Source organism: Microtus pennsylvanicus, chromosome 13 (assembly GCF_037038515.1).
Source record: "Microtus pennsylvanicus isolate mMicPen1 chromosome 13, mMicPen1.hap1, whole genome shotgun sequence".
Taxonomy (NCBI): domain Eukaryota; kingdom Metazoa; phylum Chordata; class Mammalia; order Rodentia; family Cricetidae; genus Microtus; species Microtus pennsylvanicus.
In genome coordinates this window covers 60,128,947-60,156,861 of record NC_134591.1, presented here as the reverse complement: position 1 = coordinate 60,156,861, position 27,915 = coordinate 60,128,947, and the positions used below count along the sequence as shown (strand labels likewise).

The 27,915-nt window shown below is 50.2% G+C and overlaps 1 protein-coding gene across 5 annotated transcripts in view; it reads right to left on the bottom strand.

The window, feature by feature from the left end:
- Csmd2 (CUB and Sushi multiple domains 2) overlaps positions 1-27,915 on the bottom strand; it is a 547,650-nt gene that overhangs the window by 200,762 nt on the left and 318,973 nt on the right. For 4 of the 5 annotated variants that reach the window (XM_075945152.1, XM_075945154.1, XM_075945155.1 and 1 more), the window contains one exon: positions 14,853-15,035. The exons of the other annotated variant lie outside the window; for it this stretch is intronic. In XM_075945152.1, the coding sequence (XP_075801267.1) occupies positions 14,853-15,035 (183 nt within the window). The remainder of the gene's footprint in view (positions 1-14,852; positions 15,036-27,915) is intronic. 5 annotated transcript variants of the gene reach the window in all.

The following is a 27,915-nucleotide window of genomic DNA, read 5'->3' as shown; positions in this document are numbered from 1 at the left end:
GAACCCAGGACCTCATATATTCTAGGCAAGCACTCTACTGAGCAACACCCTCAGCAGTCAGCATATGCTAATGTATCCCTCAAGTTTTTTTGATACCGTTTCCGGTGTTGGAGACTGCTGAAAGATATCACCCAACTTTGTTAGCTCCCAAGAGGCTGTGCGAAGTTCTCCGGTGATGTGCCAGGCACCTGGCGGGGCTCATCTTTATTGTAAGACCGACTTCAGCCTTTGTTCCCTCTGAGCATAGCAGAGGTGCCTTCTAGAATATACACATTGCAAGAGGAGCCGCCCAGAGGGTACAATATTGGCTATGTATTTCCTGAGCACACGGGGTGTCCCATCAATTCAGATTTGCCATAATCTTACTCTAAAGTTACAAATCGTACTCAAGGTTTTCCATTTGCTTTTATTTTTCAGTTCAGGTCCTTCTGCTTGGCTAGGCAGGGTTTGGCCATTGGCATCCCTGCTCATGGAGCATTTTCTTGCCCTTGTTTCTGAAACTCTGCCCATCGGCTGTCAACTCCACACTCTTGCAGGTCTGACTTCTCCATCTGACTGCACCCCCCTCCCACCTCACTCTGGTACCTTGTAGTGCTCAGGATTAATGTTCCCCATGCCTGGGGTAGCCTGCTCTATCCGTGACTCCTAACCTATCCCTCGGAGACAGGCCTCTCTCACAAGATGTGGTCTCAACAATGCCACTACCAAACTCGAGTTTCAGAGGAGTGGTGGCACCTGCTGAATGCCACCCACTGTCCTCCAGACTGGCTTAGCAATTATAAAGATGTTTTATCAAGTCCTTACCACCAGGGACGGTTACCTCCTAATAAGGGACAAAGAGCACAGGACTGGGCCAAAGGGAAAAGGATGAACGGAGTAAGACGGGCAGCTCTCAGTAAGGGGGACCAAGGTGGCCTGTCTAAGGCCTTTGAACTGTGGCCTGAAGCTGAGGAGCCAGGCGTCCCCAGGAAGATTACTCCAGTCAGAAAGAACGGTAGGTGCAAAGGCCCCGAGAGCAGAGGGGAATGCGTGTGGCACATGGGAGGGACAGGGGACTCCAGAACAGCAGCGTGTGGTGCGGGAAAAGGGACGGGGTGATTGCAGAGAATGACAAAGGACTGAAGTCACAGGAGGAGTTTGGACTGGATTACAGGAACTGAATGAAGTGGACCCCAAAGTAGACTCCTGGTTCTCCCAGATGCAAGGACCTAAAAGATCTCTGGAATGAAGAAACACTCACACTGCAGACACGATTCTAAACTGCCAGTTACGTGTCTCTACCAGGCAAGCCACTGGCACCTCAAATGTGCAGCCAGAACCAAATCTGTATCATCTTCCAAAGTCTCCTTCAGGCCTCCCCTCTGTGAACGACTCCAGAGGCCCAAGTGAAACACACCGGTGCCTTCTCCCTTATAGAACAGTTCAGTGGTTTTCAACGTGTGGGTCATGACCCCTTGGGGTTGAAAGGCCCTTTACAGAGAGTTTGGATATCAGAGAGTATGCGTATCATATATTTACAATACGATTCATAAAAGTAGCAAAATTATAGTTACAAAGTAGCAATGAAAATAATTTTATGGTTGGGGTCACCACAATATGAGGAACCATACGTACTGAAGGATCACAGCATTAGGAAGATTGAGAACCACTGCCTTAGCCCATCAGTGACGCACTTTCTCCTACTGCTTCGTTTCAGCATCTCTCGTACCTGTCACATCTTTATCACACCCCCAGGGGTCGAGCCCCCTGCCCATGCTGCCCTGCTCCACCCTCAAACTTTAGGTCTTGCTCCCTCTGCAAACCATCCTCCGTGCTGGCGCCATCTGGATCACCCAAACTGTTGGATACCTTGAACTGTTCTGGGCCATGCTTATTTGGAGCGCTCTAAAGACTCCCTGCTGCAAAGAGGATGAGGTCTAGACTCTTCAAAGGGCGCAAGACTCACAACGGTGAAAAGCCAAACACTTTGATTCTCTTCCTCCTGCCCGAGTAAGTCCCACATTCCAGACAGACCTTAGAACTGGCCGCTCTACAAATGTGTAATGCTCACCCTTGCTTGCCCTGCATCTGTTTTTTTTCCTCCAGGCTATTTCCATTTTCTAGAGTGTTCTTTTTCTCTTGTTCACCTGTAAAACATTCAGCACCATTTCCGGAGAGTGATGTGGGCCCTGCCCACTCCACACTTACCTTTCCCTAACTGTAGCCATGGAATCTGTAGATCAGGCTTACCAACCCCATGGCTATGACATCTGTAGCTACAACCCCAGCAGACTGAGGCCTAAGGAGTAAAATTCTGCTCTCATAGGCTCCAGATGGCCAAGGATCTTCCAAACTACATCCACTCCCACTCCTGCCTTATTGGCTCCATCTGTATCATGACACCCATAGCAACACCACTAACAATCACTATAAGGAAAACAGTGGCCGAGACTCGCCACCCATGTGCGGTACGGTTATCACTAGGGAGACAACAGTGGCCAAGACACACATGGCTCTGCCTTCCGCTTAATGCAGCAATCACTGTATTTTGTAATGGATGGTGCTAGCTCTTCTCCCCACCCCCACTCTACAGTCTGGTTGACAATACCCTCTCTTCTACTGTAACTGACCTTGGCTTGGGCCTGTGATGGGCCTTAGAACAAGGAACTGTGTACAAACATGACCCAGATATTTACAAACAGAGTGAGGTGGGCGTGGGGAGTGTTCTGTCCCATGATTGCCTCCCGCTGTGAGAACAGCACACACTCTGCATAGGCTGGTCCCTGAATGAGACGCCACACAGGGCCCAACAGAACCAGGGTTCATATACAACCCTCATGGACTTTGAGACACTGACGGTTGCAGGACACAGCGGCTTGGGGACTCGTGAGGCCACAGGTAAAGCTGGTCTGAAGGGAGTACCGGTAATGGATGCTCTTCTGGAAAGGTGGCTCCGTATCCTTTGGGAGGATACGGAGGAGGGATGGTAAGGAGGGCGTCGTGCTGTGAGGGCATTCAAGGGCAAAAAAAATTGTTCTGAGGGAAAGACGGGCAAGGGGCGAGGGAGAGAGGGGAAAGGGGTTCTTGCAATGGGTTCTTATCCCTCGTGCTCAGGATATCCCTTGGCATCCACACTGCCTGCTTGGCACAGAGTCAGCTGAGTCATGGCTAGGGTAGGCACTGCCCAGACCAGGAAACTTAAAAACAATGAAAAGGTGTTACCTAGAACAGAAGGTGCTGGGATTTCTCCTAAGCAAACTGGAGTATACAGCGCCCCCCTTGATCCCTTTCACCCCAGTCACCAGTTACCCTTCATCTTGTAGCAGCAGTGTTCTGGTCCGTGGTCCTCACTCACCACTCGCGCCCAGCCCTACACTGAAGCTTTTCCAGTTGGGTCTGGCAATCAGGTTCTTGATCTTTGTTCCCGGGGTTCCTTTGAGACCGGCTAGGTTCTTGCTATCGAACACGTGTCCCTTATCAACACCACCTCTAGGGTATGATCTGGGGGATATTCTGAAGTCGGGCAGCTTCTTGTCACATCTGCACAATCCATCCCACCTGGTCGGTCTTGGTGCTTAGCCTCACCTCCAGTCCCCCAGCATAGCCAGTCCCCCCAACTCCGCTATTGAGTTTCCAGATGCTAGCTGAGGCTTCGTGCTACCAGCTAAGATGACAAAATCCGGCAGCCCGTGAGACGACGCATGCAGAAGGTTCCTTTTTAATATGCCTGGCTAAGTAGCTGAGTCTGAACTCTGGGGTCTCAGTTTTAAGCTTGAAAGCAGACCACGACTTCTTTGGAGAATTACATGGAGCTTGTGAGCCCTAAACAGTGTGGGTTCGGGTGTCAGTTTTCCTGCTGAGGGACTGGGAGGAGAGTTTTGCATTTTACACCTACTGAATCTGTTTTTACATGTCTAAGAACAGATCAATGACTTGTAAGCCGTAGCTCTATTGTAAAGACTCAGTGCATTGGGGCCTGGTTGCAAAGGACAGACTGTGCCTGCTGCTTAGGAGGGTGAATTCAGTTCCTGCTGATGTTTGAAACAAGGAATGTGGCCTAGGTCAGGGTCTCAAGGCAGGGTCTACCCTCACACTTTCTCTCAGCAACTCTGCTGGTCTCAACCAAGATTGTCCAAGCAAGGCAATAAGAGACGCAGGTCTCCCACCCTCCCTGTAACATAGCCGCTACAAAGCCAGACCTCAAACCCAGGGTTTTAACACTCCTTCGTGGTCAATCCATACCTAGAAGATTCCATATGAACCCACTTACAGGTGGTGCACCTCTTCGGTGGAAACTGTGATGTAAAGGATGCCCTGTCAGCTTCCTTGGGATGACGGACTACATAATCTGGACTGGAGCGGCGTGTGTTCCAAGTCTAGAGTCTCCCGTGTGATTCCGAGGAACTGAGACACATGGGATGAAGCATGGTACCCAAGCATTCAGTTCTTCTGTCCCCAGCGATGGCTGTTCACAAGCGTGTCTCACCTCTGACCACAGCTACCTGGGCCCAACCTTTAAGAACTCGGGGTGACTCTGTTTTATATCTTTGTTCCATGAGCAGGTGCCAGCTGGCCTTTTGGGGTTTTTCTAGAGTTAGCTTTAGTTCCTATTATCCTGGGAAGTCAGGCCCAGGATCAGGGCGGAGACAATACCAATCTATGTTGTCTCCTGAACGCAGAGGAATTCAACACAGGGAGTGGCTACATCTCCGACAGCTCAAATGGTGCCGTAAGCCCGGGTTCCTGTGGCTCTCAGGCCTTCAGGTCTGTCCTCATCCCCAAGAGCTGAGCTCTGTCACAGTCTGACATGTTCCCCAAGGTAGTTTCGGCAGGGCACCTTCGTGGGGTCCAGAGACAACCTCACCCAGGCATGCCTCAAGTTGCTGCCCAGTGAAGACTGGCGAAGAAAACGGAGGGTCATTTAGCATGATCACATGGAAGTGCATTTACCCCCAAAAGACGGGCACACAGAGGAACACACAGCCTGAGGAATCTTGTACTCTAAGTCCTCTGTGGAGCCTCACTGGAGTTCACACAGAGCGGGAGAGCTAGCAGCCCTGTTCCGGAAATCCCATCCCGTGACCGCCCTACAAGATGACCGTTACACATGAGAGCTGGAGGGAGGGACAACGATAAACACGAGGCTCCCACAGACAGGCGAATCAAACCTTCCTGAGAACCACAGAGCCTGAAGAAACCCACAACCAGGAAGGCTGCACTTATATCCCAGGCTGATGACGAATTCTCCCAGGGGCTCAAAGAGCAGGGAACGGGCACCAACAGAGCCTCAAACCCCAGTTCCAACACAGAAGCTGCGAGAACAAATGCTGGCCTGGGAAGCTCGGCAGATGCCTCCACAGCTCTCTGAGTCAGACGCAGGGGAGCTCAAGGAGAAGAAGGCACAGCCGGATCTCTGGGCATCTGACAGAGAGGAGAGGGCCTGCTGGTTTGCTGTCACAGCTGGAGGCACAAGTGGGAGCTGACAGTGATAACCCATTGCACCGCCAGGCCAGGTGACTGCGCATGGCTAGAAACCACAGCCTGGTCAGTTTCCCCAGTCCCTATTGTACCCAGACGCTCCTTCCTAAAAGTCTAGACCAGGTTCTGGATCCAGCCAGGTTCTCACTTTAGTTCTGGATGGATTCTGGGAATGGGATGGATTTTTCACTGTGCCACAATCTTCCGAGAAGACTTTGGAAGCTTTGCAGCTAACTGCAACATGCTTCCTCCCTTCCTGGTGACCACATATGTCGGTGTAATTAATTTGGAGATCGCTTTGTCATAAAAGCGTGTGCTCACCGAACAACCAAGGGCTCCTGGAGGACCATGGGAGAAGCATCCCCTCTATGCCCCCTTCCAGCACAGCACTCAGTGAGCAGAAGCCCTCTGCAACCATCCTGCTACACTGAAACGAGAGGAAAGCCGAAAACCGCTACAAGATGTGAGGTCCAAGCATGGTGCCATTCATCCTGTCCTTGCTAGGATACCAACGTGCAGCTAATAGTCCATAGACTCCAGGAGACTGTGACCACTATGACAGCTGACGCCTGGCCAGTCCCAATGTCCGATCATAATATATCACTTCATGTGCCCACGGTGCCACGCCTCACAAGCTGCCATCTCAGCATGTGACCAAACATCTCAGAAAACGCCATAAAAATCCCTAAGCGGCTGACACACACTAGGTGTTTCACGTTAGTGCTTCAGAAATCTTAATATTTAGATCACATAGGAACATTCTACAACTATAATTCCTGGGTTCAGTGAACAAGAAATTTCCGAGAACGAGGCCAGGAATTTCGTGCTTTAAAATGTTCATGTGCGATGCTAATAATGAGCCGGGTTTGGGTCTGTTTTAGACTGAACAGAGCCACCCCAGACACTTCTTTAACACACAAAGTATTTATTTAAACAAACGAACAACCCCCCCTCTAAAAAAAGAGTAGAGAGTGTAGCAAGACATAGATGCAGGATCCATACTGGCCCGATGCTACCTCCTTGGCCATTCTAATAGGACGCATGCAGGGAGCATCCACCAAGAGCCTTTGCCTTCTCTGCCCCTGGCCGCCTCCGTACCTGCGTCCCACAGATCTACTATTTAGAGCCAGATTCTAAGCCAAGCTTACATTGACCAGACAATTCCATTCCTACACGTCAGTGACTGAGGTGTAGGATGGGTCCAGAGTTGGCATCTAGTGTGTGTGAGAGAGCACAACATACCCACAGGTTCTCTGTCCCTATCTTGATGATTCTTCCTCAGCACTATATCCCAGCCAGCGCTGAGGCCCTTGAGCTGGTTCTTGACTTCTCAGTTTCTGCTCTCGGCAATGTACTTTTCTGTCACTGTGGCCCCTGCCTGGTAGATGGATACATGTTGCAGGGGTAGACTCTATTACCCAGAAGTCTCCTCTCCCCATAGTGCCTATTCCAACACAGATCTGGCCTGGTCTGACAGTGTTGACTCCTTGACAATGCTGGCGGTGACCAGTGTGAGCCAGCTTTTTACCCAGAGTCAATTCCTTCAACCGTGGACTTTCTCAGCTCTGTCGTGCCTTGTCCAGGTTGGCCCCAGGGCATCACGGTGCTTCACAGCCATGGCCACCATGCCCATTTCCCGCGCTGTGATAGACATCGCACGTCCTAAATCTCTGGTGGCCCACTCTATATATCGTCAGCCCACAGGCATCCCCCACTATGCAAGGCCAGGTCACAGGTTCTTAGTGGCCAAGTTTTTGAGGACCAGATGATAGAGGGAGGGGTACCCTAGAACTCCTGAAGCTCCTGGCTTATTTCCTCAGGTCCTCTGAGGTCAGTGGGACCTTGATGGAAGCCTTGAGAGCTGAGGATGTTTCCTTGAGCTGAGGAAGCTCATACAGCTCTCATGGCAGCTCTTTCCCCATCACAGAGATCCTCAGGAGAGTTATACCCCACACAGAGGCTGACACTTTCAGATCTTGGCCCATCCCAACCCTGGCTCCGAGCATTTGAAAAATGCAATTTCTGAGGGCTCTTCCTATTGTGATCATCTTTTCTGGGCCAAGGGAAAGGCAGTTTGAAATGGGAAAATTTGGGATTGTATCTTTACAGGGAACACCAGGTGCTGGCTACCGTCAGTTGGGAACAATGAAGGGTAAACTTCATCTGGGCATGGTGCGCGGTACAGAGGTAGGTGGGTTATCTGGGCATGGGGCATAGGTAGGCAGTGTCGTCTGGGCGTGGTGCAAAGGCAGGCAATGTCGTGCTCAAAGCACCTGCCAGTAAGAAGGCAGGTAAGGGGTTATGGATGTGGCCTGTATACAGCAAACAACAGAGCTGTTATATTTAGATAAATGCAAGAAGAAGAAGAAGCAAAAGAGACATGCCAGTGTCTAGGTGCGAAGCTGTGTATTAGCAAAGTGTCTACTTTCTTCAAGTTAATTTATAGTTTAACAGGCGCGCACACACAAAATCCCAGTAGGCTTTTATTTTTATTCTGACAAAGTGATTCTAAAATTAATCTTCAACAACAAACAGATGCGAATAACAATGACTACTCTGAAAGAGAAAATAATTAAGGGAGGAAGGAGTCGATTTTAGCTGTTCTAGATATTAAAACATATTATAAAACAACAATTAAAATTATTCAGTACCAGGGCCGAGATAGACACAGAGTAGCGGAACAAAGGGTGGCCTAGGGAAGAGCCTTAGCTACATTTGAGGATTCAGAGCACGAGGAAACAATCTATCTCAGATCACAAGGGAAGAGAATTACTTAAAAATTAATTTGGAAGCCTGCCTAAGAGTTTGGACAATATTACACACTCATCCAAATACACTCCAGATGGATTAACGATTACAGCTTAAAATCCAACCCCCGACAGATAGCTAAAAATAGGACAGAGCGTCGCTCGGATCCATGACAGAATGATAACTCTGTCAGCTTTGGAAAGAAACCACAAATATTGGGGAATTTGTCTACATGGGGATGTAAAACAACTTTACAACGCAAAACAGCCAAACACAAAGACAATGAAGATTGGTAGAGTGTGGAGTGAAGGCCGCGCGGGGCTTCACTCCACACAACGGAATGAGTGCCTTCCTCCTGCAAGAGAAAATGGCAGCCTCCTGGAACTGCACACAAGGGCCCAGGACTGTCCTCTGTCGGGCTGGATCCAGGGCTGGTGCCCTTGTCTAGTGACCAAGATGGAAATTCCAGGATCCCCCTATCAACTCTTTCATACCTGCTCCAAAAGGGAGTCCAAAGCTCTTGCCAGACTTTTCTGCCATTGGATCTCACTGCCCCTCACATGTGCCTACAGCAGCCTTCCACTCTAGGAAACCCTGCAGACACAAGCACGAATTCACAAGCATGAGTGTGTATGTGCGTGTAGGGGTGTGCATATCAACATTAATAAGCACGTGCGTGCATGTGCATTTGTACATAGGTGTGCATGCTTGTATGCACGCATGCTTCCATATGGATGTATGCTGATATGCACATGTGTGTGCGTAGATGAACAGGCATGTGCTTATGTGTGCACGAATTCATTCAGGTGCTTGCATTTGTATGTGTGTGCCCATGGGACGTCCCCCCTTTGCACATGTGACATGGGTCCTCTGGGACTCCATGACGCTGATGCCTTCTTTTCCATCATGGTCCCTATTCTGCCCCTGCATTCTAAAGTCAGGTCTTCTAACAGGGATGACATCCCATCCGCTCTGGGATGAGAGGACCACTGCAGTCTGCATCTGTGGCAGTGGCCGCTACACGTAGACTAGTAAATGAGACTCACACAGAGACAATCTGAGTGCGCCTCCCTCACCAAGATCTCTGCTTGAAAAAAATCTGACCTACAGGGACAACTTCAATTCACATAATTGGGTCTGTCTTCCACGGAGAGAGTTTCTGGGGGTCAAGCCCTGTCCCCCTTACTCCTGGGTTTGCAGCCCTTACCATAATCTTGGGAGTCCCCAGAAATCAACTGATAAATGCTATAGGGTCCATTCAATATAGAGTTATTAAATTCTCACATCTACAAAGGCCACACAAATATGGAGGTATAATGAGGCCGTTAAAGGTAACAAGCTATTGCATATGTCACCTACAGGAGGAAAGACACAAAGTTGTTCTCTCTGAAAATGTGAAGGCAGATGAGCCCAGAATGAGACGCCACGTTTCTGGATGGGAAGACCACACATCTAGCAAACTTAAGCTTATAGATTTTGCTCCTGGCATTATGAATGGGTATGAATGATACTTGGGGTCTGGAGAGTCACACAAAAGCGTATATTCATAGAGAGGTATACAGATCTTCATCTACTGGTCTGATCACAGGAAGTCACATGCACGAGGATTTTCATCACAGTCAGAGATAAAACAATTGAACATAAATGGTACCATGAGGCTTGGCCCGTTCACCAGACAGACTATGCCACGGGTTTAGAAAAGGTAAGCGTGAAAGACACGTAGCTGCCTGGTAAGGGATACAACGTGGTGTGGACTTTGAAACATAGCATGCAAAATGGTACGCCCAACGTGACTGAGACCACCAGCAAGGCGAGAAGGGAAGGGAAGAACAACCTTCAGATTGGATCCCTGTGAAACTGTGAAACGGCTTTTCACTTAGGGGAGGGAGATTGGGAATGCGTTCTTTAAATTTTGAAAATTGTATTTAAATCATCCCATTTACAAAAGCGTAAAAAATTCTACACTGTACTAAAGTCTTGCATTGGGTGTTGTCCCCTGAGCTGTAGGAGCTTCTGGACATTGCAGCAGGTGGTATGGGCGGAGGTCACCCTTCAGCGAAAGCAGTCACCCCCAGGATGCTCCAGTTTAGACTGCGATAGGGAACAGACACATACCCTCTGGTACCATGGACTTTGGACACAGAGAGCTGCTCAGAACACGAAGATGGATGGAAACGTGACCAATGGAGGGAATGGGAGGCGGAGGTGAGGAAAAGGGTCCAGTGCTGCTCCCCCAGGACCTATCCCTTCACGGATGTGCCGCAGTCCGTACCCAGCAGTTACCTCCTGGGAAACCCAGCCTTGGACCTTATCCTAAGTATTTGTCCCTGCTCCTCAGGCGAGCCCTCGGATGCTGGGAATGTGTGGTGGCTGCATAGCCTCCGAGTGAGTACATTTCCCACCCTCGAACTTGCTTTTCTCCTCTATAATCAGAGGGAAGAAACACTCTGCAACACCGCGAGGAAGGGTCCCATCTTCCCAACAACATGAAACAAGCTAACACAAAACCAGCCTCCTCCCTGCCACATGTTCCCTCATCATCAGGATGCTTCAGACTTTAACCACAGCCCCCCAAAGGCAGGGAACGCCTTGAGACAAGACTAAGCTACCCAAGAACATGGGTCTTTATCTGGGCTAGGTTTACCACCAAGGAATACCTGCCAGTGTCTAGAGAAGATTTTGGTTGTCCCAGCTGGTGTGTGGAGTGTGCGGCACTGGTGTTCAGTGTGGTAGAGGGCAGAGATGCCACTAAAGCAATCTACAAGACCTGACAGTTCTCTGAAATAAAGACCAACATTACAGGACCTGAAAAATCAGGAGTAACTAACCTAACAGCTGAAAAGTCTTCGTTATGATGGCCCCATGATCTAGTCCAGTCCTTTCTTCAGCATGGAGGTGGAATGGGGGGTTGGGTGCAAACTGAGGAAAGGGCAGGCAGATACCAGGAGAGGACTATTTTGCATAGCAACCCTGTCTTCCAGACTCTTTCCTATCTTCAAAGCCAAGTTCGATCCCAGCATCCTCTGTGGGATCTTCTCGAGCACCCAAGGGTTCCATTCTCCCTGATTGAACCCTCACGACTTTGCTCTTGATGCCTAATTCGAACTGCATACATCCCAGGAGACCCCTCCTTCTCATTTCACACATGCACCCTATACATTAAGACGGCCGCGATTAGGATTCATCCGCTCTTATGGGCTTCAGGACAAGGGCGAGGAGAACGGGGTTCTGTGTGCTCCTGGCCAGGCTCTCGCGAAAGCTGTTTGGCAACTTCTCTGGAAAGTGGCTGCTAATGGACTGATAATTGGTTTCCTGCCTTCCTTATGAAGTGTGAAGTGCTCCGCTAGCCTGTCAACAAAGCATCAAGGACTATGCAAACCACCCTCAGAGTGATTTGTATCTTCCTTCCCACTGTCTCTCTGGAAAGGCAATGACTGACTGTCTGCCTAAAGATGCACAGAAGGGCATCTCTAGTAAAGATCTAAGACAGAGATTCTGAAAGGTAAGGTATACAGGTTTCCTTGCCACAGCCCTGTCCTCAGGACAGCTACGGTGAACAACTCCCTAAGCAGAGATGGAAGAGAACAGCCCGGAAACCCTGAGCTTGGCACTTGGCTGGGGGCAGACAGTCAGCATGGCTGACTGGATGGAGCGTGCTTCTCCTCTGGGCTGATATAGGGGTCCCTGTGGAGGAGGACTGTCTGAGGAGGCCAAGAGAGGAAAGGAGCTGGCTCTGTGTGCTCAGATGGAGCCCTGCAACGTGAGAGGCATTATCCTGCTACTACCCTAGAGGGGGAAAGATGGTCTGTGGAGCACCCACCACTGCGAGGGCATCTCAGCAGCCGGGGAGCCATGCTGAAGCTGCCGCTCACTGCAGCAAGTGCTCAGTACAAGTACGAAGGGGGAGTGGCTGTGTGTGGACCTGGCAGGCCAACTCCCCAGGAAGGGGACGTTTTGAAGGCAACGCTTCCCCTGAAGAACAGGGCAGCGCTTCACACCGCTTTGAACAATCATTCTAAGACATTTCAGCCAGCAAAAAGGATTTCTCTGGTCCCTTTCTAACTCCTCTGAATGCGAGAGCAACATTGTTTGGCGAAGTGCCATGTGGATGTGTGCTGTGACGAATGTGGGGGTGAGTCTCCAGACGAGCCTTCCGCCGGAGGTGCTTTTGTGTGTATGTTAAGGAGCACTTTACGCTACAGACAGGCGACTTCACTACGTTATAGTTTTATGGACATTTATAGAGGCTGTCCCGTTTCTGTTGATCAGAAACTATGGAGTGTTTGATCTAGAGCGGGAAGCAGGAACATCTCTCAGTCAAAGTATGACCTGCGCTGTGAGGACCCAGTTTGTGGACCAGTTTCCAAGCATTCGCCATGGAAAGTGTGGGGGCCTCTCGTGCTACAGTTATCTTTGGCCATCCATATGACCCTGCAGAGGTAGACTCTGGGAAGTGAGAATGTGGGGCTACACTGGAGAATGGGGAGCTATTCTGTTGGGTCAGCGAATACCTGGAGAGAAAGAAGATGCCCTGGCTGCACTTGGGAAGCTCCGCTAGAGGCAAGAACTGGGTCTCTAGACATTAATCGTTGAGTAAGCTCATCGCCGTTCTTTCATTACCAGACCTTGAGCTCCACAAGGGCAAAGCCAGGGCCCGTGGAAGCAGGAGCTTAGAGACTGGGGATTCGTCAGACAGCAGAGAGAGGGCAGCCCCTTGTGCTCATGAGGTAAAAAGAGGGGCTTGCTCTGTGGGGAGAGCTGGTTGGGCCTGCCCTCCTCTACTCACGCCAACCTCACTGGGTCTCAAGCTGTGTTCTTCTAGACCCAAGTGAGCAGACACAGGGACTGATGGGAGTGACTGAAGAATACAGTGTCCTCTCCCATCTTCGAACTTTCCAGAGAGCATGTCATGCCAGCTGCCCAGAGTGACTGCTTTGTGATTCTTATTAAAAGCCCTGGGTCCTTCACCCCTGCTCCAAACAACAGAGAGCACAGGCTGGACCCACCGCTGCCAGTATAGCCCTGTCCTCCAATTCTCAGCTATTTGTAAACAGAGTTCAGCGCGCTGCTTCTGGAGATGAAGGGCCTGCAGGGCAGCACTTCAAGAAGTTCAGCCCTTAGAGAAGGCTCTAGAAAAACATTCTAGAATGACTCCCCAGAAGCACAGCATCAGGTACTTTCCCGGAGGCCTCCGGTGGTTACCGCCACCCTTCCCCTTGCTAACCACGTTTTGTTTTGGTTTGTGGGGTCCTTCCAAATTTTATCTTCCCAGGTTCCTGCCCATGAAGATCCCCTACTTCCAGTGTTTCCTGTTTCATTTTATCAAGATAAATTTCAAAAATTAAGCTCCATGATGCCTGTGGGAAGCCCACTGTCTGGGCCTTTTCATCTTAGGTAGGACCTGAGAGACGGCATGGCCTACTCTGTTCCCCTTCGTCTAGCTCGGTTCAACTGTGCTGTCAGAACTTGTGGTTGCTTACTCTGAGCTGTCCCTACTACCTATCCCTGACCCTTGCATCTCCAGGGCTCCTAGCACTCAGTGGCGCCAACAAAGAGACAGTCTGCTCTTTCCCACCTACATCGGGAACAGAGCTGGGCCGATACCATGCAATTTGATTTCTTTTTCCACTAAGAGTGATTCCATGTGGATCTAGGAGTGATTTGATCTTTAAACCTCAGAAGAATTTTTGCATAAACTTATCAGACATAGAAAATGCTTTGTCAAAGTAATTATTTTCAGTTTGAGCAGTGTAATCACTGTGGTATGACCCAGCTCACCGGCCCACTCTCATTGCAGGGATGTCAACTGTTTACTAGGTTCTCCCACCCCCAGCCCCCAGGGGCTCTCAGTCTGTGGCATACAGTGTTCAAAGGTCCTGAGATGCCCGCTAAGGTGGGCAGAGGATTGGAGGATCAGGCCAAGTGCCCTTCCCTGAGATTTCAAAGAAAGAGCCAGAAGAGTTGAGTGTTGAGAGCCAGGACAAGAAGAGGCGACAAGCAGAGAAGTTAGAACCTCAGACCTCCCGACACCGGCTGTGTGGCTTCCCTTTGCCACATCAGCCCCTTGCACTTAGACTCTTACTGCGACTCCTGATGTTCGTGATGCCGCAAAGTATGCCCAGCACACACAAGAAGAAAGATGGCGGGCTTCCTTGAGTATCTTCATGGAACAGACTACTCAACTCCCCAAAAGATCAGTCATGCAAGGATAGCTGGAGCCCTCCTCCCTCCCTAAAGCCACACATGAGGCAGTGATCATAGCCTCGGATCCCTGCAGCACGCCAAGGCTGGTACACCATCTGCGAACTTAGAGCCATCTTGCCCAGCCCACAATGCATGGTGTCACAGCGGTGACAAGAATAAGGAGGGATGTCTTGGTCTGACCTTCAAGGGCCATGCTCAGTGATCTCTAATTTGCTTTAAGGATTACCATCAAAGGTCCTGCTCTATCAAAGAAGGTCTCCAAAGGTCAAGAGCTGGAGCCTACATTAGATGTGGGAACCCAGATAGACACCTTCCTAGGAATAAGAGAAACCACCCAGAAAGAGCTGTGGGTACCCACTGGAGGTTTTCAAAGACGGGGCCTTAGCTAGGGATCTAGCCTGCCTCTCTGGGGAGCCCATCCGTGGCCACCCCTGCTCACTTACACACACAGCCTGGCTTCTTAGCCGACCACTGGTTATTCTTTTGGCACGTGATTGATTTCTGCCCCACCAGCTCAAAGGCAGGCTGACATTCAAACTTGAGTGTGTCACCGTGGCGAAAGCGAGAGCCTTCTCTCCGGCCGTAGGCAGGTACGCCGGGGTCTCCACAACTGCCCTGCTCGATCTCTGAAAAACAAGACAAAAAAAAAAAAAACAAGAGAGAAAAGAGAGATGACTTTACATCTGTCCTGGAGGCATAGGTTCCCCAGGGTATGCTCTGTTACCCTCCTACCATGCGTCAGGGCATGGGATTCATAAATCCTGTAAGACAATACCCTAAGATGAGAGGGCCTTCAGTTCTCACATGCCCCTGACTCTGTGTCCACACACTGTACCCCAGATACTTGGATATTTTCGTTCATGAGAGGTGGGTGTTACCGTCTTGGGTATGAACTTTCTCTTGCAGGCTCGTGTGTTTAAACACTTGGGAGTCTCCCATCTGGTTGGTATTGCTTGGGGAGGTTGTGGGACTTTGGGGACAGTACCCTAGCTAACAGAAGCCGGTTGCTGAGAGGGAGCCTTGAGAGACATCTGCCTCTGGTTCTATTTGACTTGAGCTTCACGGATGGAGCCCCGTCAAGGGGGGCACTATCCAAGACATCCTAGGACAAAATAACTCTCCCATCCTGTCATGCACCAATCTAGGAGCTAGTATGTCCCAGCATTTAGAGACATTCTGCCCGAGCTGCACTTTCGGTCTGACTGTGCACACTGCTGGGGAGATTTTCAGAAAAGTCCGTCTGAGTGGCGAAGGCCAGGTAGCACAAGCGAGAAGCTGCACTCCTGTGAAATCTGTCCTCCTTGCAAACCAGAGTAAGTAGGAATCAATGCTGGCTGCCTTCCGACAATGCAGAAGCACTCTTGAGATACATATATTTTGTAGATTCAGTTTGAGACAGTAGCAGATAAAAAGAAACAAACGACTCATTAAGTATACTTAAAGTTTGCTCGAGCCAATTGGTGAGTCAGCTTGTCTCAGTCCTAAGAGATGGGCTAGGCCCTGGGAGTGAGCCAGGGCCCGGGGCTTTGGTAAGGAGTCTGCCCTGGCTATGTCTTTAGAGGTTCCTGAGTCACCCTGCTCTGTGTTGTGAGAGGGGATGGGGGAGGAGCTCCATCTCGGGAGGAAGATGGCCTACCAGGGGACAGGAAGCCATTGAGAAAGTGTCAGACAGTGGAAGGAGACAGCAAGAGACCTGAGGTTTGGGAAAGCAGGGCCTGGAGTCACCCCGGGAGAGTTGGAGAGCTTCCCAGGACTCTCAGGAAGAAAGGACCTGCCTTTTCAGTGGATGCCATTATGGGTGGTCAGTAGCCCAGGTTTCCAGAAGCCACTGTGATTCTGCAAAAGCTTTCCTGCTGTGAGCTGTTTCTCTGCGCTTATCGGAGCTGTAAAGGCTCAGAGGCTCCTGACTGTCACCTTCATAGTTCATATTATCCCCCAAACCACTGAGAGGAGGCAGGACAAAGGATGCTGTGCAGGGACCGTGTGTGTGTGTGTGTGTGTGTGTCTTCCAAGTCAAACATCAAGGATCATTGAAAGTAGGGATCAGTATGACCATGCGAGAGTACCAAGGGATCTCCAGTACAAGTCAGGTCAGTTCATCCAAATCTCAATTATCCCCGCCTCATCATACACATACCACACACACACACACACACACACACACACACACACACACACACACACACTGGCTGGACTTATATACACATGTTTCCTTGCAGCTGGCTTTGTGTATGCTGAGGGACAGGGATGGCGCCACCCTGAATCATTCCGAGGAAGTGGGAGTTTGCTTCAGATTTCAGGGGTCCAGTCATCTGAAGGATAGGAAGAAGCCCCCCTGTGACAAAGGGATCTGAAGAAGCAAGCTGCAGAACCCACCTTCTCTCGGTGTCCTCAAACATGCTATCTGTGATGTAAGAACTGAGGGCAGTGGCAGTAAACACTACCTGGCCATCTGAAGACAGAGCCCATATTTAAGGTTCCCTAGTGAGGTCCCGTCATACAAAATATATGTGTGTGGTACATCTGACTGATCCTCTGCCATCAGCTTGTCTTAGGGTCTGCCTACCTCAAGAGAGCATGCATTTGGGGATGTGGTGGTCTTCTTGTCCCCCATTGTGTACTCAAATCTCTTTGCACATAACAACACCTGCCTAATTCCCTATCAACAAACAACCACAGGAATATATTTGCACCTGCTGTGTGCTGGGGCCTGTGCCAGTGTCTTCTACACTGATTATGACAACACAATTTTTTTAAAGCCATGACTATTTTATGTTAACCTTGATTTTAAAAATATTGTCTTAAATGCTATTTATCTTAAAATTGGAGTTTGGGGCCCCACTCTCAAACTATGTGCCTAAGGCAAGTGTCTCACTCATCTCATGGAATCCCAGTCCTGGATCACAGAGAGCTTCTCAGAGAAGATGCTTTCTGTGCTGAGGCCTAAGACCACAGAGGAGCCAGCAGGAAAAGGCTTGGCAGTGAGAAGGAGACAAAGGGCCCTCTGGGTGGAGGGAAGAGGCCAGGTCGAGTAGCGGATGTAGGGTTATATGGTGAACAAAACTACAAAATGAGTCATCATCATCACAACCAACTTCCCTTTACGAAACTAGCTATTTGCACACTGACTCCAGCCCGTGGCCACTGTGAACATTTTATAGATTAACCCATGTTACCCTTACAGTGTTTCTAATAGAAGGTATTTTTTCGCTCCCATTTAAAAAGAGGAAACAGGCACAAAGACATACCTGTCTACACAGAGCTCAGAAGTGGTGTATCTGAGACACCCACACAGGCTCCAAGGGTCCTCACCTCTTTGATACCTTCCTTCTGCAAGTTCAAGCACTTTCTCCAAGTGGCAAGAGATGAGGCTGGAAATGGCTCTGATGGGCATGAACAGCCCACGAAAGGGCCTGTGCCATCTCTGTGGGATACTGAACTCTAGGATGGTCAGGAATGGGAAGCTGATAAAAGATTCTATGTTACTCAGCAGTAGACACCTATACGTGAGAAAACTCACTCTGTCCCCTGTCCGGGGAATGGTCTAGGATCAGCTAGCTAGAAGTCAGGAGAGGATTTGAATTCATTTACTCAAGAAATATTGGGACTGTCAGTCTAGTGTGGGCCACTTGAGTAATGGAGAACACAACAGGGACCAGAACAGAAATGAGCTTTGCTTCCGTGAAGCCTCTGTGTTGGTGAGAGATGGTATCCTATACTGAGTCCAGGAAAGGGGGATGGAGGGAACCAGGAAGATGTGGGCGGTTTGATGTAGGAATAAGCCACAGGCTTGCCAAGAACAAGGATGCAGGAATAAAGGGTGGGGGGGGGGGAGGCAAGGTCTACCATAACTATGGGTTAGGCTTTCTCACGAGGGTGTGATCCCCTAAGACAAGAGTGCAGGAGGCAGGAGACTGCACGGAGGGTCATAACAAGGGCAGGATGCTTTTTGAGACATTGCCACTAAGGAGAAGTTATCTAGATTTTAAGTTTAGAACGGAAGTTCAGAATTTGAGATGCAGGTCATAAATGAGCCAGGAGAAATATGAGACCAACCAAGCAAAATAAGAGATGTCACCCCAGAATGGGGCAAAATGGACAGTTTGGGGGAGTGGTAGTAGAACAGATAGTAGCCCAAGGCGAGTGGGGGCCACAGAGCTTGGAGGAGGATGAACTGAGGTGATTAATGGATGCCATGTCATAGGAAAGTTAGGCTGGGTCAGAAAGCAAAGGAATAAAAGGAGACCATTGCTGATGCGGTGATGGACAGTGGTCATGAGAGCCAGCACCCAACGGGAGGGAGGATAACCAAGATTGGTACTATGATGAACAGTTGTCACGACAGCCAGCACCCGATGGGAGGGAGGATAACCAAGGCTGGTACTATGATAAACATTGTCATGAGAGCCAGCACCCGATGGGAGGAAGGATAACCAAGGCTGGTACTATGATAAACATTGTCATGAGAGCCAGCACCCAATGAGAGGAAGGATAACCAAGGCTGGTACTATGATGAACATTGTCATGGGAGCCCACACCCAATGGGATAGAGGGAAGGAGCAGAGATGAAAACGAGGAGGGTTAGGTCATAACTCTGAGGTCGCCACCTTTGGATGGAGTTTAAAATATTCTAAAGATGGAATGAGTTTGAAGAGGGATGCTGACGGAGACTGAATGGCTCACTGATGCTGTGGAGAAGTGAGGAAGGGAAGCTGGAGGCTCCAGAGAGGGAGGTGGCAGAGACCCTGTGCACGTTGGTTGGCCTTGGTGATCAGGGCAGAGGCTCTCGATGACACCAGTGAATAAGGCCACGTGACACTGAGTTTCAGGTGGAGAGCAGGAGACCAAGGTCTTTGGAAAAAGCAAGGTATTAGTCCCAGAGAGCAAGACTGGATACTGACAGGACCTTCTGAAGCTGTCACTCTAGAGAACAGGAGACAGAAGCCCAGTGGACAGCCATGTGCCCGCCCACTAAAGGTGGAGCCGACTCTCTTGCCCCTGGCAGCACTGCCTGCCTTGCTGAGGCAGACACAAAAGGGATAGTGGTACTGACTGTGGGCTGGAGAAGCCAAGGAACTGAGGTTTTTGCTACAACTGTGGCTGAGTGGTAGCCGGGGCTACAGGGCAGGGAAGAAAAGGATGACAGCAGGAGCTAAGGGTGAGATGGGGGTGTTCGAGGAAAAGCTAAGCAATGGGAGCAAGGGGGCTGACGAGTAGAAAGATCCAAGCGACAAAGGACCCAGAGCAGGTGGCATGACCCTATATTTCCACAAAGCTGAAGACAAGATGCACTTCTGGGAAGAAGTGGGAAGATGGAGATGAGAGAGACAAGGAGATGGCAAGATTTGGGGTAAGGGGTGGGGGTGGGGGTCAGTGATGATGAGGGAGTAGGAGCTGGAGGCCATGGGACATCCAAGGAGAAGACCACGGGGTGGGCAGGGAAATGGAGCTCACGAGCCCCCTCCAATGTGATGGTCATCAAGTGTGAGGGAAGGAGAGGAGGATGGTGATGCTGACCTCAAGGAGCGTCAGGTGTCGAGGGAAGGGCTCCCTGAAGAACTCAGATCTGGAGGTGGGACGATGAGGAATGGGGCATTTGGGGTTGGAAATTGGGGAGCTAACCGGCTTTGGTGGGCCTTCTCCTCGAGTCCACCATTGGGTGGAGAACATAGAAATGCAAGGCAGAGCTTTCCCACGAAGGTTTCTTGCCTGGCGAAAAGGCCCCTCCCGGCCAGAGGCCGACCATGCCTGATGTCAGCATCCAGAATTACAAACAGATAAATTCAATTCTGGCTTGGAGAAAAGTAAGACTTGCAATTTCCTATCATCTGGTTTAACCCAATTTCACCGTGTTAGTGCGCATGCCCTGCCTCCTTTGGCTCACTGAAAGCAAGCCAGGGGGGGTCTCAGATGTCCGTGTGTAAGGTGTCAGCGTTCCATGGGGACTGGCCTTATTTGCTTTTCCCCTGCCTGGTGGTTCCAGCCCTACCATCCATGCTAGACTCTCGGGTTGCTCCCTGTCTTCTCGGGCTTTTCAATTTCTGACACTAAATTGGAATCCTCTTTTATGCCAAGGTCTGCGCAGAAGGGACTGCATCGTGTGCTCCTCTCGATTTGGAGCTCTTTGATGTGCTCCGAGAAGGGAAACCACTTGGGGGCATCTGGGATGGGGGTTTGGGATGCCCAACCTGGACCGCTCTCTACTGCCCTTCCAGAGAGTGCTGCTGTGTATGTCTGTTCCTTACTTTATGGCGCCCCAACCCGTGCTAGAACTTCCCCTTTTGCTTTTTATATGCTCTCCTCAGGTCACCCCCTCCCAGACACTCCCCAGCCCATACCTTAGATGTCACCCACTCTCTTTTCTTTGGCATTGCACTCTTTCCCCTTATGGTGCCTGTTACCCCTTGTAGCTACTCATCCTTGCATTCAAGAAGTGTTCTACCGGCTACTGTCCTAGACACTGAGGATAGTACAGTGGGGAAAAGGGGCCAGGATTACCTGCCTGGCATGTCCTACCTTGTTGGGCATCAGGGACAAGCTGAGTCCCCAACTCGACAACTTTGCTCATCCTAACCTCACGGTCTCCTTACCTCTCATTGCCCCAGCATCCCTGGAAGTAAGCCCTGTGAAAGCAGACCTGGGTTGATCAGGTATCATGGACCTCTGAGTACCTAGCACTCACCGGAAGTAGAGTAGATGTCTGGTACAATGCACAGGAGAGACCAGATATTTATGTAGAAACTGTCAAATGCCAGGCTCAGTAAGCACTGAAGATCCAGAGCTGCCTGACCTCTGAACCCTGTGCTGGGAGAATTTGTAGTCAGGTATGCATGGAAAGGTTTCTTGGAGGGTGAAACAGAGGCTTCAGACCTGAAGATGCCTCCCTCCCCTCTCGTATCTCCAACAGGAACCTTCTCTTTGGCTATTCTTCTAAACGCTCTGGGACCATGGTTCCCTGCATCTTCTCTGTCCAATTCAGGCTCCCATAATTTCCCAACTGGCTGGCAATAGCCAGTTGGCGGCTCTCTGCCTTGCCTCTCTATCCCATATTCTTTGATGTGGTACAAGGTCATCGAAAGTTTATCAGATTGTACAGTCCACTGCTCAGTTTCCCTACTGCTTTCCAAAGTCTTCAGGTTAAACCCCCACTTCTGCTTAGGCAGGGCTCTTATCCCCACCACCCACCACCACCCTAGGTCTCATCTTTGGCCACTATCCCCCTTGGAGTTTGTATATCGGGAAACAGAGCGATCTGTAGGGAGGTGACCGTGTTAGGATGGCTACGAGGCCAACCTGGATCCTGGTTTTAATACTATGTAATAGACCTGGGTCACATTATTATTCTTAAAAAGTATGCGGGAGTATGCACGCCGTGGCATATTTGGAAATCATGGGACAAGCTCGGAGCTGGCCCTCGCTTTCCCGCTTGTTTGAAACAGTCGCGCTGCCCACTCCTTATGACAGGTTCACTGGACTGTGAACTTCCAGGAATTCTCTTGCTTCTGCTTCCCATCTTGACATAGAAATGCTGGGCCTATGCTACGGTATCCAGCTTTGTGTGGCTTCTGGGGATCTGAACCCAGGTCCCAATTCTTGCACTGCATGCACTTTATCCACTGAACCGTCTAACTCCCTAGCCCCTGCTGCCAATTTGTTCTGACCCTTAGCTCTTGTTTTGCATAAAATGGAAATTGTAATAACAGCTCTGCTGACCAGGGTCACCGTGAGGGTTAACCGAGCCTATGTGCATGCAAGTTAGCAGCCAGGATGCCCGGAACATGGCACGGACCCAGGAACGAGATGGCACTTTCTCATTGTTATCATGGTCTCTGTTGTTTGCAGAGCCCTGCCAGCTCGCCCACGCAGGAACTGGGCACCTGCTGTCTGCTCTTTCTAAAATGAACAGCCCCTGCTTATCTGCCAGACAGTCATCTTCCAGTGTCAGTCCAAGTACAACCAATCTGGGCCTCCTTAGACTCGGGAGGCCGGCTCAAGAGCACTTCTGGTGCCCGGCTGCAGCAGTGATCTACACTCTGAGTTTGGGTTTGGCTCTAGTCAGTACTTAATGTCTCAGGGATCCAGATAGCATTTTTGAAATGCAGGATTCCTACTTCTTATGGGACCAGGAACCAGAGGGGCTTTGTTAAGTGCCAGGAGGAGGAGTTTGGGGAAACCAGATTAACACATAAGGATGTACTAAAAATAACAGGTGGGAGGCTGAGATGGTTATGCACCTGACATCTGGTAAGACCAGGGCCAACCATGCCCAAAAGGGACTGCAGTGATGCTGGGCCATTGCCTTCGGACTCCTTTTAAGCCAATGCTGGCTCTTTCAGAAAGTGCTACAATGGTCATCTTCAGGGTCACATGCCAGAGAAGGAGACATGAGCCTTACACTTGGAAGCAATCTTGGGGGCTTCTCCCTACTCACTCTCAAAACTGATTCCAACAGAGATTTTAATTTTTTTGGTTTTTCGAGACAGGGTTTCTCTGTAGCTTTGGTGCCTGTCCTGGAACTATCTCTTGTAGACCAGGCTGGCCTTGAACTCCCAGAGATCCGCCTGCCTCTGCCTCCCGAGTGCTGGGATTAAAGGCGTGCGCCACCACCACCCGGCCTAGAGATTTTAATTTTTAAAAATGTCTTGTGTTTATGAGTATGCAACACTTCTATATGTGCATGCATGTGCATATGCATGCATGTGCGCCTATGCATGCACACGTGTGAAACTGTGTACGTGTGAGTGCTTGTATGTAGGCCGAAGTTTGATATCAAATGTCTTCAATAATGACCCACTTATTTCCGGAGGCAGGGTCTCTCAAGCAAGGTCAAAGGCCACTCCTTTTAATTTCCCCATCTTCTAGCACTTACTCCATGGTTATGAAAACAGCTTATGAATTGGGTGAAGGCAGACACAGTCCTATCACTATGGTCTCAGTGTCCTGAATAGTTAGTGTCTCTGACGTATCATTAGGCCTCAGGGACATGAGTCAACAGATGATCTCACTTCTGTCACGAGTCCCTGGGCTATCGGGCATGCTTCCTGAATGATCCTCACCTCTCTGCACCTCCATCTCCCCAGGAGCAGGACCCTTACTTCTTCCTCCCCTGGGTCAGCCTCCCAGATTGAGCATCAGGGCTGCCAGATCCCAGGCTCCAGTCAGGAAGCAAAGAGACATCCAGATTGATGTGCAAACTTGTTAGCAAGTTGTGTGTAATTTTATAATGTTTCTGGTAAGTGCTAATTGCCTGTTCCTTAAATATTTCTGGTTCTACTGGGAAGCAAAGCAATTGCAACTGTGAATGCGCTTCCCACAGCTGGTGCCCCCATGGAGGGAGCCTGTGTCTCTTGGCGCAGAGGGCTCCGGTGTTGAGGGATCCAAGCTTTCTCCCCTACCCAGGATGGAACGATGACAAGCAGAGCAGAAAGAATTTCTGGGAGTAAATGCCCCAATTTTTCCACTAGGGCTTGAGCTTTTAATACTGGAGGAGAAAGCACTGTTTTCTTTTTCTTTTGGCGTGTGCATTGTGTGTACGCATGCACACGTGTGTGTGTGTGTGTCTGTGTGTGTGTGTATGTGTGTGTGCCTGGAGGCCGGAAGTCAGTCTCTGGCCTTGTTCCTTAGGTCGCTGTGCACCTTGCTTTTTAGGCAGGGTTTTCCCCCTTTTACTTGATCTTTGCTGATTACACTAGGCTACCTGGTCAGCAAGCCCCAGGGATTTACCCATCTGTTCCTCCCCAGCTTTGGGATACAGCTGTGCACCACTATGCCTGTCCTGTCCATGTGGGTTCTCGGGAACCAAGCATCGGTTCTCAGGCTTGCAAGGCAAATGCTTTACTCCTAAGCCATCTCTCCGGTCCCAGGATAGGGTGGAACTTCTAAAGTGGGGAGCCTACAGAACTACCTGCCTGCCCCAAAGTAGCATCCCTGTTCTTGCCGGGGCAAAGGGGCCAGGTACGCCCAGAGGGAGCAGCAGTCGGGATGGATGTGGTTCCTGTGTTAAATGCCTGCTGACATCCCATAGGGCATTGACATAGGCCAGCCTCACATGCCTGGGTCAAGATGTCTATGCAGCATGGAATTTCTCGGAAGCTGGAATTCAATGGAAAGCCAATGGGAGGCAGATGTAGCAATCATGGACACTTGGAGCAGTAGTCTAGGGTGGAAGAGCCACAGGCCTGAGGAGGAAGGAGGAGGGGACAAGCTTTCGAAGTTTCGATCTAGTGACTCCTAAATGGTAGGTCCTATGCCGGGTGCTTTGGTGTATCAAATCTTTGAGAGCCATGGTGAGCCGATCAGTTACCTGTGCCTTTTCATGGACAAGAAAAGTTAGGTTCATCAGTGAAGGGACTGGCTCACAGAAGCATGGAGGAATCTCATTGTAAGCTGGGTTTGCCCAGCCCCGAAGCCTGAGGGAAGGGAGAATGCATTCCACCTGGCGCTTGATCACCATGTGGTAAAGGCGAGAAAAGAGGAATCAGGAGACTCCGTGGAAGGTATCTGACCGTGCCAGGGTAAAGTTATCACAAACGAAGACAGGGACCTGCAAGAGCTGGGGACAAGCTGCTATCTCTGCCTTGAGTGGTATCATAGCAGCCAGAATGTGGCTTAGGGATGATCAGGAAGAACTTGGCATGCTATGTGGAAGACTTGGTACTTCCTACTGAAGTCAATGAGAAGTGAGAAGCTGTCACTCAAGTCTGTGGGGTTTATTTTTTTCCCCCTTAAGTAGGAGAACACTATGTCAGACTTGGAAGCTGGGAAGATCATTGTGTGCCATGTGGCAGATGGGGAGGGAAGGGTGCTGGGTGGGAGGCCGGTGCTGTCAGCAGCACAGCGACAGAGGATGATGGAGGTCTGGTCCACGGTGATGAGAGTGGGATGCTGCTGAGGCAGAACCGCAGGGATCAGGAAACTGAGCGAATGGAGGGGAGCAAGGAGGGGGAGATGAGGCCTGGGGATGGGTGGTGATGCTGCTCACCAGCACGGGGGCACAGATCAGGTACAGGGGATGGGGAGAAGGGGCAGAGATGAAGAACTTATTTTGGGGTGATGATATGGACTGGACATTTATGTCCCCTGATTTGTATACTGATGCCTTCAGCTTCTAGTGTGATGATTTGAAAAGATGGGTCGCCGTGGAAGTCATTAAAGTTGAATGAGGTCAGAAGAGGGGGCTGCCCCCGTGGGATTTCTGTCTTTACGGGAAGAGAGTGCATGATTTTATCAAGGAAAGGTACATGAGGTCAAGAGGAGAAGGCAGTTGTGAGCCAGGAAAGAAACGCTCAATAGACACTCATTGTCTAAAGCCTTGACACCCCCCCCCCCCCAGCGCTATGAGAAAACATACACCTGTTGCTCAAACCATGTAGACTGTGATGCTTTGTTCTGGGGGCCTTGGCTTACAGGTATGAGGGGGCTGCCTTAGGTGCCGGGGGGAGGGCTACCAGCACAAGTGAGGGAGAGCTGTGGGAGAGGGACAGAGGAGGCAGCTGTTAGGGTTAAGTTTCAAGTTAAAGCCCGGCACGTCAGTGTGACCAACTGCTAGAAGAGAAGATGGAAGGCGGAGGACAGACCCTGAGAAGCAGCAGTAGGGAGTCATGCGGTCATTGGGAAGGGACAGCTAGATATGGTGGAGGGCCAGGATCTGGCAGTGGACTTAACCCACCATCATTTGATACCAGCGGCGGCGTAAGACTGATGGTCTCAGTCCTCAACCACAAAGCCCAGACAGGAGGAAAGGGGCCCTGCTGACTGAACCTTTCCCAGATTCTCCCACTAGACCAGGTTCAAAGGCTCCATGCTGCCCCATGGCATTCTGTGAGTGGCCTCCTGCCTCTCTTACAGAGGTGAGGTATGCAATGTTGCAATGTCCCTTTCAAAGCTCTTGGTCCCCAACCTTTGGGAGATGTTGGTAAGCTTGGGAGGTGTTTCTTAGAGGAGGAAGTAGATCACTTGCAGTGGGCCCTTAAGGCCATCTCATTCCTGTTCTCTCCCAGGCTCCGTGCATTCTGTAGACTGTGATGTGAACAGTCTTTGCCTCACCCTCCCACTGCCAGGACCTTCATCCTTCCCAGGGGTCTGGAATCAGTGGAGACTGGGACTCTGGACCAAATCCTCTGGAACGGTCCTTACTCCTGGAGTTTATTTATGTCACATGGCTGTCACAGCAATGAAAACTCACTAACACCCCCCCCCCCCCCCCCCGAACCCGACAGGGACCAAAGGGAGCCGTGCTGTTTTCCATCCAGCCTGGAGGGCTAAGGATGTGAGATGAGGCAGGTCCTAAGGTCGGGTCTATGAGCAAACATGATCCATAGGAGGTAGATCTGGGTCTGGTCCAGAGGACAAGAACCCGAGGGACTGGGGTGGAGGGAACACTGGTGCCCCATGAGGAAGGATTTGTGTTGGTGGCAGACAGCGTGCACAGAGTTCCGCGTGATATTATTTCTCTGTTGTAATGGGGCTGAGGGCAGCATCATTATCTGTTTTTGCGAGTGGGAAAATGGAGGCTCATGGAGACCACATGGCGTTCCCGGGGTTGTGGTTTAGGAACCGTGCTGAGATTCACCAGGTCTGATCCAATTCCAGAGTCTATTTGATCATCAGAGACCCTGCTGCCTCTCTGCACACAACCTGACACAGTCGTGAAGGTTAGAGAGGCCCCTAATCATACACAGACTGTCCTTCCCAATCTGTCAGGGGTTCGGGAAGTCCTGACGACACCGGTCTGTGACAGGCATCCACACAGGTGTGTTAGGGCCACACCAGGAGGCTTGCCACTGTGATTGAAGTGCCCAGGTCTGAACTGGCCAACAGCAGGTGTTGAATCAATTCTGAATGAGTGAAACAGAATAAGAACTAACGAACGTGTCTCCAACCCCCAGTGACCTGGACTCCAGGCTTCTGCTATATGGTGGACCTGACTGGGGCAAAGTTTTGGCTTCTGTAAAGATTTTATAAGGAATTAAAATTCAACAGCTTCAGGAAGCTTTTGGTATGGGGGAGGGGGACCATGCACTTTGAGAGATGTGGGCTCAAATCCCAGCTCTGCAACTTTCCCAGACTTCTGTGACCCCAGGCAGTCTACTTAGCCCCTCTGTGCCTCGAAGGGGTTGAGTGAGATGAGATGATGTTTTTTTCTGGTATTTAGTTATGAATCTTCTCTTAAATGGAGACTTATGAGGAGTGAAAGAGAAGGGGGGAAAGAAACAAACAGAAACAAAGACAAAGAAAGAAAGAAAGTAAGAAAAGCAGGCCGGTGTTAGTGCTTGCTCCACACTGATGGTCCCCGGGGCTGCACCAACTCCGTCTACGACAGCACTGCACCCTCCGGAGGTGACAAACAAGGCTGCTGCCACACAGTAGGCTCTCTGCCACACAGGAGGCTCTCAGCAAATGTCATGCCCCTTTCTTTTTCCGTCAAATCTCAAACCGATCTGATTCCTTTTTCCTGTGCGACTAACCTTCAAATATTTGGATTCAGTTATTCAGTCTCCTGAGTCC